The sequence below is a fragment of the Narcine bancroftii genome, chromosome 3 (genome assembly GCF_036971445.1).
Source record: "Narcine bancroftii isolate sNarBan1 chromosome 3, sNarBan1.hap1, whole genome shotgun sequence".
Classification (NCBI taxonomy): domain Eukaryota; kingdom Metazoa; phylum Chordata; class Chondrichthyes; order Torpediniformes; family Narcinidae; genus Narcine; species Narcine bancroftii.
In genome coordinates, this window is record NC_091471.1 from 352745095 (window position 1) to 352764412 (window position 19318).

At 38.6% G+C, this 19318-nt stretch overlaps 1 protein-coding gene across 9 annotated transcripts in view; it reads left to right on the plus strand.

The window, feature by feature from the left end:
* The window catches only part of tex2 (testis expressed 2), a 107759-nt gene that overhangs the window by 64022 nt on the left and 24419 nt on the right, over nucleotides 1-19318 (plus strand). For all 9 annotated transcript variants that reach the window (XR_011354826.1, XR_011354827.1, XM_069929800.1 and 6 more), the window contains exons 7-8: nucleotides 3655-3754; nucleotides 5932-6064. Coding sequence is in view for 7 of the 9 variants with exons in the window: in XM_069929800.1 (XP_069785901.1) it covers nucleotides 3655-3754; nucleotides 5932-6064 (233 nt within the window). In the remaining 2 variants the exon portion in view is untranslated. The remainder of the gene's footprint in view (nucleotides 1-3654; nucleotides 3755-5931; nucleotides 6065-19318) is intronic.

Here is a 19318-nt window from a genome sequence, read left to right on the forward strand (position 1 = left end):
CTCCTGGGCTGTGGCAAATGGACTAATGGTATGGATGCCTGATTAGCAAAAGAATGACTGGCTGGTATATGACTGCACAGTATGGGGCAAACAGTTGTGGCAGCTGTTGTGGGATGCTTCCCATCATTGTGAGATAACCGTATATCACGTTGACGCCCATACCAATGCGATGACGAACATGGCACAACATAATGCAGTAGCAGATCAGCTTGCCACTATCAGCCGCGCCGATACTGTCCCCCTGGCTCGATGGGCACATGAACAGAGTGGCCATTTGGGGGAGAAAGAATCAGCTACGTGGGCCCGTACACATGCCTTACCCATCCATCAGAACAATGTCTGCATGGTCGTGTGGACACGCCCACTATGCCAGCTTGTGAAGTCCTGGCCGAATAAGATGGGGTGCTTGCTCAGCTTCAGTCTGGCAAATTGATTACATAGGCTCTATGCCAGACTGTATGGGTAAACGTTACGTCCTAGTAATGGCTAACACCTTTTCGGGCCTGGTTTTTGCTTTTCCCACCAAGACAGCTGATCAAGCTAGCACTATCCAAGGACTAAACCATTTAATTTCTCGTTATGATGTACCAGAGAAAATTCATTTTGATAATGGCTCGCACTTCTCCGGGAAGGCAATCTGTGATTGGGCAACTGACAACAGTATCTTATGGGTCCACCATATTCCTTATTACCCGCAGGCTGCCAGGTTAGTTGAACGAATGAATGGCTTACTGAAGGAACAAATTCGTTTGTTAACATCATTGGGGACCTTGAAGGGGTGGTGCCATGTGCTGCAGCAGGCAGTCGACAATTTGAATCATCGCCCTTTGAAGGGAGGTACACCTTTCCACCGACTTCTTCATGCTTTTGAACTACAGCCTATTCCAGAGGAAAAACAGTAATTTCCCCCCATTCCCGAGCTAGAGAATGTCGGACAAAAGGTATAGGTGGCACCAACAGGTAGTGGCCCTCCTGTAAAAGGGGAAATAGTGACACCTGCCCAGGGTAATACTCGGTGGGTAGCTATTGAGGGTCAGGATGGTTTAGTTTGTTTAAATACTGAAAGCTTACGGCATCGTGAGTGACATATGTCAGGCTTCTTTGTTCCAGGTCCTCTATCTTGTGCTCTTGGTGATCTGGCTTAACCGCTGCTTTGATGCCAGCAATTGGATTTGTAATGTTGAGGGAGTTGCCCGTGGGGGACACGGCCCGATGTATCCATTAATATATCTGATATTGTTAAGCATGTTTCAAAATCTGTTCGTGAGCTTCAGTGTCTAGGTATTGTGGCCCACAAGGATAGTCTGAGCCTTGATTGGAATCCTTTTTCATGGTAAATGGTACATTTGGGGGATTGGGCCACAATATTCTCCGTTGGTTGCTCGCATTATCGCTTATTTTTGTGTTTATTATAGTTTTAGTTTCTCTTTTTCACTCCTTCTGTACTCAAATGCTTGTAAGGTCTCATAAGTGACAGGCTGCGACCAAGGGGTGGAATGTAATGGAAGATTTAAACCGTGTTTCTTACTTTTGCAGCCTTTGCTTCTGCAAGGCTGAGAACCTGCTTGTTGCATATGAATTAGTAGACATTATCTAAATTTACACTATGGGGCCCAGGGATGCATATGAATCAGTAGACATTATCCAACTTCCACCATGAGGCCCAGAGATGCAGTTATCTTTTGTTGGTAAGTAAACAACTTTTGGGTAATATAAGCCATGGTCCTACTGCTGAAGTTTGAGACTCTCCGAGAGGTGGCAACATCTCTCAGCAAGAAGAAGAACTTCAAGATTCCAACCAACGTCCCGGTCCGGGGAGGTGGAGAAGCTGCTACCGACGCCCAGACAACCTACTACAAGTGTGCAGTCGTCGCCTCGCTTTGGCAGTGGGACCAGTCCAGGCATTGATAAGTATAATTGGGAAGGGCTTGCATATTGTAGTGTGAATTCAGCTAGCTATTTAGTAATAAAGACTTGTATAAACTGAACTGGTCTCGGTGTGTGTGTGTGTGTCTATTTTCTTTCGGTAGCTCAAACACTGTGACCAATCTAAAATGAACAAAATGAGAGGTATAAGTTTACCCAAGACCGTAGCCAACTGCTGTCTTTGTGGTTTTGAAATTCATAGTTTTTAATGATTCAGATTATTAAATAAATGCAAATTTTAAAAAAATTATTGCATTTTATTCATTCAGAAGCAGTTAATTGCCACAACTATTTTGTTTTTTGGAATTTTCTACAAATAAAATGAGGTGTAAACAATTTTTGAAGCTCTTTGCACTATTGCAAAGTTCAGAATTTTGGTTATTAATTGCAATCTATTGTGAATATTGCCAATGAAGTGTCTTCAATGCCATTTTATTTTTGTTTGCCAACTGTAAGCATGCAAGAAGAGTACCGAGCATTTATTTTTCCAAAAGCTGGAAAATGGTGTCCTTTTTAATCTATTGCCTGACCCCTCTGTTCCATTTAGTTATATCATTTGGCATCTAACTTTGCATGTCTGTGTAATGATCTTTGAGCCTGATTTTTTTAATAGATCCACAGTAGCTTGCCTTTTCCCATATACCTTAAGCCCTCTGTAGAGGTTGTTGTGTTGGTTTAGATTTCTAATCGCCAAAGTTTCCTCCATTGAACCCATATAGTGTAATTGATGACCAGCGCTATTTGCTCATCATTGACTCAAAATGGAGTCCATTTCCAATTACTTGATTGTTTTCAAGTCCAGATATGTTCAAAGTTGCTTTGTAGAACTAATTAGATTCAAATTTGTTTTTAAAATGAGTGAACAGAAATGGCTAATTTAAAATATAGGCATGACAATCATTTTGCAAAGCAAGCAGTACATTGGCCTTTTTTGGAAAAGTATGCAAGTACAAAGGTGCCTTTCTAAAATTGTGCAAAAACCCTGGTGAACCCTTACCTGGAATATTGTGTGTGGGGCTGAATCTCCCTGCCTAAGAAAGGTTTGTGATTGAAGCAGGGCCATTGAGGTTCACCAGATAGCTTCCTAGGATGAAGAATTGTCCTCTGAGTAGAGAAGAGATTAAGCAGAATGGGTCTGTACCTTCCAGAGTTGAAAAGAATGGGGGGTGATCTCCTTGAAACATACTAAATTATTCTGGCAAGATGGGGATGATGTTTCCATTGGTTCAATATCAAGAACAAAGGTTCACAGACTCCAAGTAAAGAATTACACTCTAATGCAGAGATGAGAAATGTCTTCACCTAGAGGATATCAAATCATTGGGATACATTACCTTGGAGACCTCTATAGGATCAGTCTTTGATATGTTCTAGTCAGAGAAAGATGTGTAATTAGAACAGAAAGTGATGCTAAAAAGTGAAAGATCAGTCATAATCTTAATGAAAGGCAGAACAGGTACAAGGGGCCGAATGTTTTTCAATTTGTTTCTTGGGTATTAAATGGGGAAAGACAACGATTTATGATGGATTTTTTTTTCCATGTGGTGTTGCATTTCAGCAACTGGCTGGTATTCCAGTGTGCATTTTCCTTGAATATTTGTTATCTTTAGCTTGGAAGAAAAAGTTGTGTCTCTGGATATGTTACAAATGTCTATATGGATGGTGAAGATATGCTGGGATTATAGAACTTCTGAAAATCTGTCTGTATTTGTATGTTACATTTTACAGCTGCCATATTTTATGAATGAGCTGACTTTGACTGAACTTGATATGGGAGTTTCTATGCCAAGAATATGTCAAGCTTCAAAACCTTGTGTCAATTACCAGGGTAAGTGCAGATAATGGGTTTCATGAGTGGTCTTTGGCATTTATTCTACATTCATAATTGTACTGACCTATGCATTGACGCAAATGGAGAAGTCAGTTACAGTAAATTGTTTTGGCATCAGATGTTTTTCTGCCTTGGCTTTTGTAATAATCTGAGAGTCTTTCACGGGCCTTGTCAGTCACATCAGAATCCACAGAGTTGGCATAGAAGCAAAGAACCCTTGATCATATTTCAAAATTAAAGATGGTTAATTACATAATGACTATTGACCTGCAGGAATACAATTTAACCATTAAGAGTTTTAATTTTTTTTCCCCTAATTAACAGAAACAAATTTAAGATTGGCTCAAAATTACAGGCTTTGATCAACATTTGTTCCTGTTGCTATTCCCGTTGTCAACCTTTGTGGAGATCATTTCAATATATCGCATTCTTAATTATTATACAGGTAGTTCTCAACTTACAACCTATGGGAGTTGCGTCCACCCACACATACGATCAACATTAAAAAAAAATACTCTACCTTTGCTGAGATTTTTCATGAAAAGTTCATTTGATGAAATTTTTTTTGAAAAATTGCTTTAATAATTCGTTAAGACTTGCGAATTCGACTTATGACCAATCCTTCGGTCCTAATTATAGTCGTAAGTTGAGGACTACCTGTACTTGTCTGAAGAAATAATTGTTTTAAGTTTGTCACATTATACCTAGTACAGTGAGAAGTTTTTCTGTAAACTGTCTGCCATGTTCTAGTTTTTATACAGCTGTTTAAAGTAGAAGAGGGCAATTTAGAGCAACCATTCTCACTGGGGGCCCACAACACATTTAAATAAAAGCCTTGTTTTCTATTTACCTCATGTAACATAAATATACATTTTTTATGTAGTCAGTGGGAGAGAAGTACAGAAGAAACCAAAACCTCACTGCTTCAGGGGGATGGGGGCCCATAAACTTTGAGCATAGTCTCAGGGGACGATAGCTGAAAAAAAGTTATGACTATTTTAGAGTTGCAATGGGGGAAAAATCAATTAGTACCAGGCAAAGACAGCATGGATTCAGTCAGGAGACTAATGACTGCAGGGAAGAAGTTGTCTTTAAGCATGTTGATGCATGCTTTCACACTTGTGTGATGTGTTCTTCAGTATATTGGCTGCCTTTCCTAGGCTGTGGGATGAGTTGATGGCATTCATGGAGGGGAAGTTTGAGTGTTGTTCTGAGTCGCATTTGCTACTTTCTGCAGCTGCTTCTAATCTTGAGCTCTCATTCCACTTTTTAGTGCATCCAGAAGTTTGCCTTTGGTGGTGCTCCAGTACACGTTGTTGAGGGACAAGGAAGACATATAGAATTTATATAGTCTTCTAAGAAAGTAGAGGTATTGGTGTGCTTTCTTGACTGTCATATCAATGTGATTGGTCCAGGTCAGGATCTTCATTCATCCCGGAATGCCTGAGAAATTAGGATTTTTTTTTGAGCAGTGTTAGTTGAGAGGTGATTTGATTTGTTAAAAATCTTAGAGTGGAGGCAGTGAATTTGCAAACTTCATGCAACAGAGGAGGCAGGTTTAAGACAATAGGCAAAAAACCCAAAGGACAAACTGCTTCATGCTCAGCTATGGTGGCCTGACTTGCTGTATATTTTCAGTGTTTTTTTATTTTTAATTTGGTTATGATCTCAAATGCACCACTTGAATGGCAGTGAGAAATGGATTCAGTTGTGGTTCTCAAAAGAAAAATTGAGAACCACAACTGAATGGGGGAAAAAAATCCAAAGGAAGTCTCCAAGGAAAGAAGAAAAGGAGCACGAAAAAACCAATTTATTAACATTTTTCTCTGACTCAATGGCTCAGATATGTATCCTCTGTGCTGAAATGATCTTGAGAGTTTTATTTCTGTTAACTTGTTATCTAATTCCAAGTTGTAGGTTTTACATATAATGTTTTCTTTATTTTTCTGTATTGCAGTTTGTTTACATTTGTTATCTGTTTGCAGTTCTTTATTTGTTTACATGTATACACTGTGTACAGTTTTTTTTATTGCACTACCAATAATGGTAATTCTGCCTTACTGCAGAAAAAAGAATCTCAGGGTTGTATGTGATGTCACTCTGACAATAAATCTGAAACCTGAGGTTTGCATTTCGCTGGAGAGTTAACAGAGTTAACTGTTTATTTTCTACAGGATTGTGGATTGATCTGGAGATTTCCTACAATGGTTCATTTTTAATGACCCTGGAAACTAAAATGAATCTGACTAAATTGGGAAAGGAATCTTTGGGAGAAGGATATAAAGTAGGCGATATTGGCAAAGAAGGGTAAGTTTTATTTTTGTATAAAATGTGATTTTTATTACTACATAACCATTGACGAAGTCTTTCGTGCGACAAGCAGTACATTAGTTTCTTATTACATGACAATATAAAGGTACTTGATGTGGTAAGATACGGAATTACCTATCTCTACGCTGAATAGGGGTACGTATTTTTAACTTTATTCCCAAGTGCTGTCAGCAAGGGCAAATATTGGCTCAAGTTTTTATGATCAGTGCTGAGTTTGTTTCCAACCTTAATTTGAATATCACTTGTACTATAACATTCACTCAGTTGTGTGTGGAGGAAACGTGGCCTCCCTGCCTTTCTGGAATGTGTGTATTGTGGGCAGTCACGTGCCCTCCCTGTCTGAAACTTAATTCAGAAGTTACATCACCCGTCAATCAAGGTTGGAGACCAGCCGCCTATCAGTGCACACCTTGCTGTTGGCTAATTTAAATCACCTAGGGACTTTATTGGCTAGAAGCACAGATTAGCACTGTATAAAACATCGATGCATAGCACATTTCTTTCTCTGACTTGTGGTCCAAGCCCCAGACATTGTTCCACATCAGGTCACACTGGAAGCATTGTTTCCATTACACTGAAGCTGAGCCGTAGTACTGTAATAGACCAGTTTCTGCAGAGTGTTGCACCCCTGATGGTACAGGGAACTGGGTGGGGGGGGGGGGGGCGGGTTATGTGTGTGGGTGGGTGGAGTAGGGTGTGTGTAGGGGAGGAAGGGGGTGTGTGTGTGTGAAAGTCCCAGTCTGTAGAGTGTGTACTCAAGTGTGTGAGTGTGTCGAGGATAGGTTAACTATTGTCTGAGTCCAACCTAGGTCTGAGGTGGATGTCTATATCATTGCTTAAGTGAAATAGTAATCGAGTACTTTTTCACGTTCTCCCATTGGTCTCCTGTGTGCTAATTAAAGATATGAATGAATGTGTCTGGACTTGTTGCTCTGTGAACCCACTGAATCTGATGCTCTTCCCACCATGACAATTGGTGTACAGGAAAAGAGAGGGAAAAAAAAGTATTAAAACAAAATGAGCCAATCAAGTGGATCAGGATATACGCAAGTGCCTTCTGTATGCTGGACAAGGCACATAATCAAATTTAATGAAAGGCCTCACCATCTCCCCCCCGCCCCCCCCCCCCCCCCCCCCCCAACCTCTGACCAAACAGGGTTGCTGGAGGAGAGTGCTGTGGGAGATGCTCCTCAGTGTGAGAGGAGAGGGTAGAAAAAGTAATTTGTCTGGTCACCGACTCGCATGCCTGGTTTCTTCAGCTTGGCTGGCACCTTTACCACCAACGTCTGGGAGCAGACAGTGTAAGGTCATCCATCAGGTGCCAGAGCCCTCTCTTGGCTTGCTCATCCTGCGCCTTTGTCTCACGCTTGGGCACTCCCTAAGCACAGTGCACAGAAGGCCATCACCGTACTATCTCATGGTAAGTTATATATCCAGGATGTACCTGATGTGTCCTGTTCTGTCGTCTGACACCAGGATGCCATTCCTGCTCACGTTCTCTTTAAACTAGTGCCACAGGTGCCCGTGTTGGATCCCTGTAATGATAGCCAGGAGTCAGGACCGAAAGTTAGCCAATTTGTGATTTTAAATAAAAGCTCCTGAAGCACCTAGCCCATGAAGTATTTGGAGGGAGGGCTGGGGCAATGCTGTCATTGTCAAGCGAAACAAAATATATACAAAGTTACTTTCTAGTGTTTGATCAGTTTCCAATTTCTTGAATGTGCTAAAGACATTAATAACTGAGAGGAGTCACGTGATGGAGTAGTGGCCGGACGGTGAACTCCAGCCCTCTCCAAAAAAGTCGGGAAAAACAAGAGAAAATACAAAGGCACAGAAATACAAGTTAAAGAAAAGTGAGTATAAAGGTGGAAAGAAGATGGAGACAAAAGGAGAAAAATCAAAATCAATGGAAAGAAGAGAGGAAGAGAAGACAACGGAGGAAAAAGGTGAAGGCCTTACCTGTCCGAAGAGGCCCGCTGTGGAGAGAGGAGCCCGCTACCTCAGGTCGGTAGAAAAAGAACTACAACAATGGCTCACAGAGCCGAGTAAAAGTGCGCAACCGCGCATGAAAAAAAAACACACCGACGGGAGGGGGGACCAGCTGGGGAGTCGATCTCCACAGCCGGCAACGACAGCTGCAGAACACCTGAAGCAAGAAGAGACCACAGAAGACAATGGAAACAAGAAAGAAGAGGAGGAAAGGGCATCAAAGAAACAACAGATGGCCAACCCAGAGGAAGAAGAAGAGGAAGAATACAGTGAAATAGATAAAGGGAAAGGCAAGGTAAAGGATATACTTGCTCTTGTTAGAGGATACATGGAGTCATTTAAAGAATGGCAAACACAGGAATTCAATGATTTAAGAAGAAGAATAAACAACACAGAAAAGAAAATAAATAAAATGGATATGACCTTAACAGAAATGGGGAAAAAAATGGACAAGATGGAAGAACGGGCAATAGCAGCAGAAATGGAGGTAGAAGACTTAAAAAAGAAATTGGAGGAATCTAATAAAAAAACTAAAGAGACACAAGAATTACTAGCCCAAAAAATAGATATAATGGAAAATTATAACAGAAGAAATAACATAAAGATAGTGGGCCTTAAGGAAGATGAAGAAGGCAAGAATATGAGGGAGTTTATAAAAGAATGAATCCCTAAGGCCCTAGGATGTCCAGAACTACAGCAAGAAATGGAAATAGAAAGGGCACATAGAGCATTGGCCCCTAAACCACAACCACAACAAAAACCAAGATCTATTGTAGTAAAATTCCTAAGATATACTACAAGAGAAAAAGTACTGGAGAAGACAATGGAAAAAGTAAGAGAGGGCAACAAACCACTGGAGTATAAAGGGCAAAAAATCTTCATTTATCCAGATATAAGCTTTGAACTCCTAAAGAAGAGAAAAGAGTTCAATACAGCAAAAGCGATTTTATGGAAGAAAGGATATAAATTTACACTGAAGCATCCTGCGGTATTGAAAATATTTATTCCAGGACAACAAAACAGACTGTTCTCGGATCCAGAAGAAGCACGAAAATTTGCAGAACAATTACAAAAATAGACTGAGGGATGAAGACGGGTAATGAGAGTAAAAATGATCACGATTGATATGTATGTGGGTAAAGACAAAAATAGACTGAGGGATGAAGACGGGTAATGAGGGTAAAAATGACCACGATTGATATGTATGCGGGTAAAGAGGTATAAGAGTGAATAGAGACAATGGGCATACGTGAAAGTATCTGTAATTAGAGGAAAACATAGATAGTATAGACAAGAATTAATAAGGGAAGGTAATGGAATAGAGAGAATAAGGAGGGAATTAAAAGAGTGACCTTTGTGACATATGAAAAGTGAAATCTTTTCTGGGGGGGGCTGGGTGGGGGAAAAGAGCGGTCACTGCGAAATCAGTTGACGCTTGCGAGTGGATTCGCAAATCTAAATGGAGAGGGGAGATGTGGTTGTCCGACAAGGGATAAAGGACAACTCAGGAGGGGAAGGGGAGATTGGGGATAAAGAAGATAGAAATAGGAGAATAAGGAAAATGTTGGATGTTGTAGGAATGTTGTCTGGTAAAGAGTTGAAAATAAGAAAACAGAAATGGAAAAGGAGGAAAGGTAATGATGGAAAAATGGAAAGAGAAGATAAACAAAATATAAAATGGCTACGCTGAACAATATGACTCTAAATATTAATGGAATACATAACCAAATTAAAAGGAAGAAACTACTAAATTTACTGAAAAAGGAAAAAAATAGATATAGCATTTGTCCAAGAAACACACTTAACTGAATTGGAGCACAAGAAATTAAAGAGAGATTGGGTAGGACATGTAACAGCAGCATCGTATAATTCAAAAGCAAGAGGAGTGGCTATATTAATTAGCAAAAATGTGCCATTTAAAATAGAAGAGGAAATAATAGATCCAGCAGGGAGATATGTTATGATAAAATGTCAGATATATTCGGAGCTTTGGAATCTACTTAACATATATTCACCTAATGAAGAAGATCAAAAGTTTATGCAAGATATCTTTTTGAAGGTAGCTAATACGCAAGGGAACATACTAATAGGAGGGGATTTCAATCTGAATTTGGATCCAAATATGGATAAAACGGGGAAAAAAATTAACAGGAAGAACAAAGTAACCAAATTTATAATTAAATCAATGCAAGAAATGAAACTTGTGGACATATGGAGGAAACAAAACCCAAAAGAAAAGGAATACTCATACTACTCGACTAGACATAAAACATACTCAAGAATAGACCTATTTTTGTTATCAGCTAGTATGCAAGATAGAGTAAGAAAAACAGAATATAAAGCGAGAATGCTATCGGACCATTCACCCTTAATACTGACAGTAAAGCTAGAGGACATCCCTCCAAGAATGTATAGATGGAGATTAAACCACATGCTACTTAAAAGACAGGATTTTAGAGAATTTATTGAAAAACAATTAAAAATGTACTTTGAAGTAAATACGGAATCAGTGGAAGATAAGTTTATACTATGGGACGCAATGAAAGCATTCATTAGAGGACAAATAATAAGTTATGCAACCAAGATGAAGAAGGACTATAATCAGGAAACAGAGCAGTTGGAAAGGGAAATAATAAACATAGAAAAAAAATTAGCAATAAAGGAAGATACAACCAAAAGAAGAGAATTGGCGGATAAAAAAATAAAATATGAAACATTACAAACATATAAGGTGGAGAAGAATATAATGAAGACAAAACAGAAATATTATGAACTAGGTGAAAAAACACACAAAATCTTAGCATGGCAGCTTAAGACAGAGCAAACTAAGAAAATGGTATTGGCAACAAGGAAAAAAGACAAACAAATTACATATAATCCAAAAGAAATTAAGGAAAACTTCAGAGAATTCTATGAACAATTATACCGAACTGAAAACGAAGGGAAAGAAGGGAAAATAGATGAATTTTTGACTAAAATTGAACTACCAAAACTACAAATAGAGGAACAAAATAAATTAACAGAACCATTTGGAACAGTAGAAATACAAGAGATAATAAAAAATTTACCAAATAATAAGACACCAGGAGAGGATGGACTCCCAATAGAATTCTATAAAACATTTAAAGATCTAATAATACCGCCCCTCCTGGATGTAATCAACCAGATTGATGAGACACAAAACTTACCAGATTCATGTAAAACAGCAATAATTACAATGATACTAAAACAAGGGAAAGATCCACTCTCACCAGCGTCATATAGACCAATATCTCTGCTAAACACAGATTATAAGATAATAGCTAAACTATTAGCAAACAGATTAGCAGAACAGGTACCGAAAATGGTAAATTTAGACCAAACTGGATTTATCAAAAAAAGACGCACAACAGACAATATTTGTAAATTTATTAACTTAATTCATGCAGTAGAAGGAAATAAAGCACCGGCAGTAGCAGTTGCTTTAGACGCAGAGAAGGCCTTCGACAGAGTAGAATGGAATTACTTGTTCAAAGTATTGCAAAAATTCAGTTTACCGGAGAAGTATATTAATTGGATTAAAGCATTATATAAGGGACCGTTAGCGAAAGTGACAGCAAATGGACATGTATCAAAGCAATTTAACTTAAGCAGGTCAACGCGGCAGGGATGCCCACTATCACCATTATTGTTTGCGCTAGCTATAGAACCACTAGCAGAATCGATAAGAAGAGATAATAATATAAAAGGAATAAAAATAAAAGACAGGGAATATAAAATCAGTCTATTTGCGGATGATGTGATAGTGTACTTAACAGAACCAGAACAATCAATAAAAGAACTATATAAGAAATTGAAGGAATATGGAGAAGTGTCGGGATACAAGATAAACGTAAATAAAAGTGAAGCAATGCCTATGAATAACGCGGATTTCTCAAAATTTAAGGAGGAATCCCCATTCAGATGGAAAATGCAGGCAATAAGATACCTAGGTGTGCAAATAAACAAAAATCTAGGCCAATTATATAAACTCAATTACAATCCACTAATGAAAAAATTACAGGACGATTTAGAGCATTGGAAAGAGCTACCACTAACACTGATAGGAAGGATAAACTGTATTAAAATGAACATTTTTCCAAGGATACTATACTTATTTCAGGCATTGCCAATACAACTGACAGAAAAATTCTTCAAAGAGTTAAAGAAAATAATAAGGAGATTTTTATGGAGAGGGGGGAAACCGAGGATAGCACTAGATAAATTAACAGAATGGTATAAACAAGGAGGCTTACAATTGCCAAACTTCAAAAATTATTATAGAGCCGCACAATTAAGGTACCTATCAGATTTTTATCAAACAAGGGAAAAACCAGACTGGACGAGACTAGAATTAGATAAAATAGGGGAAAAGATACCTGAACACATATTATATAAATGGGACGAAAAATTGGTACAACATAGAACTTCTCCAGTATTACACCATCTCCTCAATATATGGAAGAAGATTCATGTAGAAAGAAATAAAACAAATTATCAAATACCAAAACTAATATTGACGCAAAATAAGCTACTCCCTTTTACAATAGACAACCTTTCCTTTAGAAAATGGGAAAAAAAAGGGATTAAAAGAATAGAAAATTGTTTTTCAGGAAGTAGATTCTTATCCTTTGAACAAATGAGAGATAAGTACAATATAACTGGAGATACAGCGCTGGCATATTACCAACTGAGATCCTACTTGAAAGATAAATTAGGAAGAAATTTGAGTTTACCAGAGGGAAGTAACCTTGAATATGTGATTACAGATACAATGTTAATCAAAAGATTTATAACAAATATGTATATTAAACTGCAAGAAAAGGAGAATGAGGAAACAAATGGTAAAACTAAACAAAAATGGGAACAAGATTTAAATATAAAGATAAAAAAGGAAACATGGGAGAAATTATGTTCTGGAACAATGAGAAATACAATAAATACGAGGCTGCGTATGATACAATATAATTGGTTACACAGACTATACATTACACCGCAAAAGTTAAATAAATGGGACCCAACAGTATCTGATAGATGTTTTCGATGTAAAAAAAGAAAGGGGAACAACAATTCATGCAATCTGGACATGTGAGAGAGTAGAAAAATTTTGGGATGATCTCAATCAGATATTAAATAAAATAACAGAAAACAATATACCAAAGAATCCAGAGATCTTTCTCCTAAGTAACATAAAAAATAAAGAATTTGGAATTGACTTGGAAGATGCACAAAAAAGATTTATTAAGATAGCCCTAGCCGTAGCAGAAAAATGTATTATGTCAACCTGGAAATTGGAAGATAATTTGAAAATACAACAATGGTATATAGAAATGAATAAATGTATTCCATTAGAAAAAATAACATATAGTTTAAGAAATAATATTGAAATATTCGAACAAGTATGGGAGCCTTACATTAAATACAATAGCGAAAACCTACCGGGAACAAACATTACCTAAGTTGATGGAAGGAGAAGAAAAGAAAAGAATGGACTCAGTAGAATTTCTGGTGTATTTTTGTTGAATGACAACATTGTCTGACTGAATTAATGCAACCTAGATTGTATACCTAAAATGGATGAGAGGGGGGGTGGTGGGGGGGTGGCTTGGGAGGAGGGAGGGGGGGGAGAAAAAGTCACTGTAAATGTGTGAAAAAGAAAAAGTGTATATCATGGCTATTGTGATTTATGGTGTGAAAAATAAAAAATTAAAAAAAAAGACATTAATAACTACAGCTCAGGGTGATTTAAAAAAAACAAGAAAAACAAAAGGTCCATTACAAAATCTGTACCTGGAATGCGCATAACAAAAGATGTGATCGAATGTCCAATGTTGAGGTTTAGATCTTGCCAGTCTTGCTGAGAGTTCTTTGCTTAATAAGCAACAAATATTTCTTACTGGTTGCTGGTGTAGTGACTGAAATCAGTGATGAGATCGCAGTAATTTGTTTTGATGAGCATTTTGTAGAACCTCACTTTGAGAAGAGGAATAGCTTAAAGGGTAGTCTTTTCAGAGGAAGGGGGGGGGGGGGTGTTGGGAGAGTTCCAAAGATGGTGCTATGCTATGGAAAAAAATCTCAGACGCAGAGGAATGCCTCTTGTAGAAAGCCTTTATTTTAAAACGCGATACCACAGAGAGAGTCTGTCTTATAAAAGCGCACAACAGCCCCACCTCCCAACTGGCAGCAATAGCCTCACATTTTATCCCAGTCAGCCTGAGGCTACGACTACCTGAGCTGACACATCCCTCAGCTATTTAAGAAAAGATTGTGAACACATCCTGTAACCATCCTTCCAGGAAAAATGTTTTAAATATCAGCAATCTATGCTGGAAGATATGGAAGGCATGATTTTTCCTCCACAAATGGGTTAGTCAGGGGCCACCTCTGGTGGGGGGGGATCCAGAGGGAAAGCTGGTCCAGTTGGAGTAGGTGGCGTACACAGGCAACTGCCCCCCCTGTAATGCTCTCTTCAGAGAGCATGCATGTCTCTGTGAATCACTGGCAGGGTGTCCTCGCCGAGCTTATCCTCAGCCCTGCTAACTTGAGCAGGGTTTCCCTACTCTGATCCCTCCAAGAGGTTAACGGCTTCCCAGACTGTTTTCCCGGTTGCCACTCCCATGAGGGGAAAATCCAGCCCTCTAAGGTTGGGGTGTGTGGTGGTGACTAAATAGCCTACCAAACCTCCAGTCCCCTGGGAAGTGGAACTTTGGGCACCCCTGTAGATGCTCACAATCAGTGACCACTCCCTAACAACCCGTGTCCCTACACCAATGGAGTGCCTCTGTGGCTGCTCGTATAGGCTCTACTCTGAGAGCAGATAACCTGTCCCAGACCACAGTCACCACCAGCTCCCACAGGGTCATGCCATCATTGACCCCTTCTAGCAGCGCCTACAAGGCATGGTCAATCGTCTGTTGTTCAGACACATTGCCGAGGGTGCTCACTTCCTGATGAGAGAGACAGACTTTGGGGTCCACCTCATCCCATAGCTGTGGCAACAGCATTGGTAGGTGTTTGCCTGGCTACTGGTAGTATGGGTCTCCTCGCCCGGTTAGCTCCTTGGTGAAGAGGTCCCAGAACTCTGTCATTTCACAGTGACTCCATTCAGTTATTTTTTTAATACTTTATTTCTGATTTTTTTTCAAAAATCTACATAAAAACTTCCAATAACACAATATATTACACTGTGCTTACAAACATCAAAACATTCCCTCCCTCTCTCCCCCCCCCCCCCCCCCCTTCTATTAGTACAGATAAGCACACCGTCAGAGCTTACATATCTTTTAAATCCATCTTCCACCTGGTGATTTAATAGTCTGTAGGATACCCAGGGCTTTCTTCTCTTGTGAAGGTGGTGTCTAGTTCAATCTTTTTTCTCTCTCTTAGTTTTGGAAGTTCAGCATTTGACCAAAATTCTTCTATTTCATTCTTGTCTCCTAGTAATTCTGATTTGCATAATTTTGTGTAATATTGTCTAAAGATATCATTAATTTCCTTTTGTTTATGTTAAAGTATCTGCCTCTGTTTTTATAGCATTTATGCCAAGATAAGACTTCATGTGCCCGTTCCCCTAACTCATAATAGAGACCTGGCGTGAAGCAATAGCCAAGGCTTGGACAAGGCAGAGAGAAAGAAATGTGCTATGCATCAATGTTTTACACAGTGCTAATCTGTGTTTCTAGCCAGTAGTGAACCTAGATGATTTAAATTAGCCAACAGTAAGGTATGCACCTTGATTGACAGGTGCTGTGACTTCCAAATAAGTTTCAGATAGGGAGGACACGTGACCACCTGTATGTAATACACACATTCCAACCAGGCAGGGAGGCCATATTTCCTCCACATTCAACAAACTCACCCCTCCTTGCCTCCCCAGCAAGAATGGAAATGAAATGTTGCAAGATTCTTCCACAGCATCCATGTTGCTCTTGTGTAGTCCTATAAGCAATAATACACAGGGTAATCAAAACTGGATACCCTGTAAAATAAAAAATTAAAAGGAGGAATTCATCTGAATTGCTAAGGCAAAGAGAAGCAATATTTAAATATTCTCAATATTTTAGAATAATTTAGAGGCTTGGCAAGGTTAAAATAAAGATAAGTAAGAACTTGATAACATAAACATTTGAACAATTCTGAAAAAACTACCTAACATTTACTCAAATCTTCTGAAATTTTTGTTTTGTTTGGGGAAAAATACTCTTGCAAAATCTCAAACCTTTTTAAGCAAATGACTATATTGATTTCTGTGTCAGACATGAGTATAGCATATGGAAACACTGAATCACTCATGCCAGCTTGCTAAAACACAAGTGTGGAGATCCCAAAGCTACCATTCATTTCACAGAACAATGATATCAATTGGGTAGTTTCATTGTCATTCCAACTACAAGGCTATGCCTTTTATTTTTGTTTACTCATCTGTAAAAAATCTTCATTGGTCCAAACATTTAACTTGGAAGGAATAATGGCTAGAAATTTTCATTGACTTTTGTGGTCAATTTCTAGCTTGCTCTTACTTTCATATTCAATTTCTGACCCTTCTCTTTCCTGACATTTTATTACCCAGACTGATTACAAACCCATGGGTTCTCTTGGTTATTTTGACAACATGGTGTCCTGTCCATTTTCCTCCTCTGTACCAACTATGCCAGTTGCCATACAAATACTTCAAATTATGTCTTCCTTTTACACCATCTTTGTTCTTTTACCTAGTGCCTGGATGGGGTGCTCCTTTTCTTTATATCCAGTTTCATAGAATTACATCTCAAAGGAGGCCATTCAACCCATATCAATGCCAGATTTCTACCAGAGCAATTCTTAATTCGTCCCCTTTCTATGTGGCCTTGAAAGATTTTCCTCACTATGTATTTGACTGATTCCCTTTTTGTGGCACTTGCCTCCACTGCATTTGCTGGTAGTAGGTTCCAGATTTCAATCGAATGTTGCATATAAAATTTTATTCGTCTTTTCTGCCACTCATAATTCTCCCCTTTTGTCTGTGGATAATGTGATTCTATAAAATCACCCCTCCTCCTTCTCTTCAAAGAAATCAACCTCTCTAAACTATCGTTCTAACTATTATTCTTTCATACCAGGAGCCATTCTTATAGTTTTTTTAGACCCTCTCTAATGCTTTCATGTAATTCCTATAATAGAACACAGTACTTCTGTTGTGGCTAGACCGATGTGTTATGAAGATTTAGCCTGACATCCCTGCATTAATACTCTAAGCTCCCCATAAATAAAGTTTACCACTTCTTCAACCTGCTCTATCACTTTTACAATCATACCCCTTTATTCCTTCAGTCATTTCAGAACAATATCTTTTTCCTATTTTATCCCTCATTCATGCTACCAAAATGCTGCATCTCACAGTTCTCTCTATTAGGCTTCACATGCCATTCTATTTAGCTTCTCTGTACCTGATATAATTTATCACTATCATCTTTGCAGTTCACGAAGCTGCCAGGCATTAGCATCTGCAAATTGAGAAATCATAATTTGCTCTCCTACATACAGTATATTAATATAATTTTTTAAAAAATCAACACCAATCCGTAGTGAAACCCACAATTTGCTTTCTACCATTCTGATAAAACACTGTTGTACCTGTGAAATCATGTCTATATCATGTGCTTCATGATAGAAACTTGATATGTGACATCTTATCAAAATCCATTGTATCTTATCTGACACTCCTTGTAAAACACAGCAATGTACTCTATTTGCTCTCTTGTCATAAAATCTTGTCAAATTGATCAAACTCAATTTGCCCTGTGCTGGCTTTCCTTCATCCCATTTTCCTCCAGGTGACTCTTAATCCTTTAAGTCTAAAAAGGTTCCCATAAATGAGGGTAAATTGGCTGGCCAGTAGCTGCCGGGCTTGGTCCTTATTTATTTAATTTTCAATCAACATGAAGTTACAAAACAAAATCAAAGAAACATTACAGAGATATATAATAAAATACCAAAACTGAACTACATGTTGATATACAAGAAGGAAGAATCGACACATGTATCACAATTATTAAATTCTGCACTTTCTTTAAATAAATACAATATTACACATCATGCCAATCCTTAAAAGAAGGAAATGGAAAATAGAAAAAAGAGAAGACCCCTCCCCAAAAGGAAAAGGGAGGAGGAGGCAATTCTCCCATATAATGTGATGAAATCATCTGTTTTCCAAAGCAATAATTACATACAGATGAAATATGATGTGATTCATCCAGAGCTTACTTCCTCCCTTAAGAGATAAATGACTTGATATAGACGTCATCAGGGATAGTGGTACTGGAGACCAGAGGGCGGAATCTCCTGGAACAAATTGACACCATTCGATACCCTCAGGTGGCAGAATTGTTTTTATTGTGGAAATTAGCAGATATAAGACCTAAAATGAGGCTGTCAAAATAGAAATTGAAATATGTGGCCAGGAAAAGCATAGCTATTACTTTTGGGGCTTATTCTTCCTCTTATTTGACCAGAAGACTAATATTTACCTTTTTTCAATTCTCTGGCACAATTCCTCTGTCAAACAAGCATTGAAAGGTTATGGTCAGAACCACTACAATTTCCTCCCATAATTCCCTTGGAATCTTAAAATGTGTCCCATCTCATTTTTAAGAATTGCATACATTCGTGTATCAAATGTCTCAACAGTCTCCACTTTCACTATTTTGCAAGCACTCTCTCGCTTTGAATTCCTTCTCTGTCAATACCCACGTCTTCCATCTCTCCCGACTACAATCTGAAGTTCTCAATCACTTCAAAAAGACCACTGCTTTGGTGAAACCAGACAGTTTAGGTAACTGATGTGAAGAAAATCTTCATTCATTCAGCAAAGATCCTGAAACTTACAGTTGTCTTTTGCTTTAATTTATCGAACTCCAACTCTAGACTTTTTTCTGGCATTAAATTTTTTTCAAACTAAATTTAGACATTCAACAAGTAACAGGCCCTTTCATCACACGAGCCTGTGCTGCTCAATTACATCCAGTTGACCTACAACTTTCCAAGTTAAGTGCTTGCTTTGAATGGTGGGAGGTAACCAGAGCCCTTTGGGGAAAACCCACGCAGACACGGGGAGAACGTACAAATTCCTTGCAGACAGTGCGGGATTCGAATCCCAATTGCTTGACCTGTAACAACATTGTGCAAACCACTATACTAACTGTGACGCCCCTCCAATGCAACTCACTGTAAACCAGAGAACAGTTA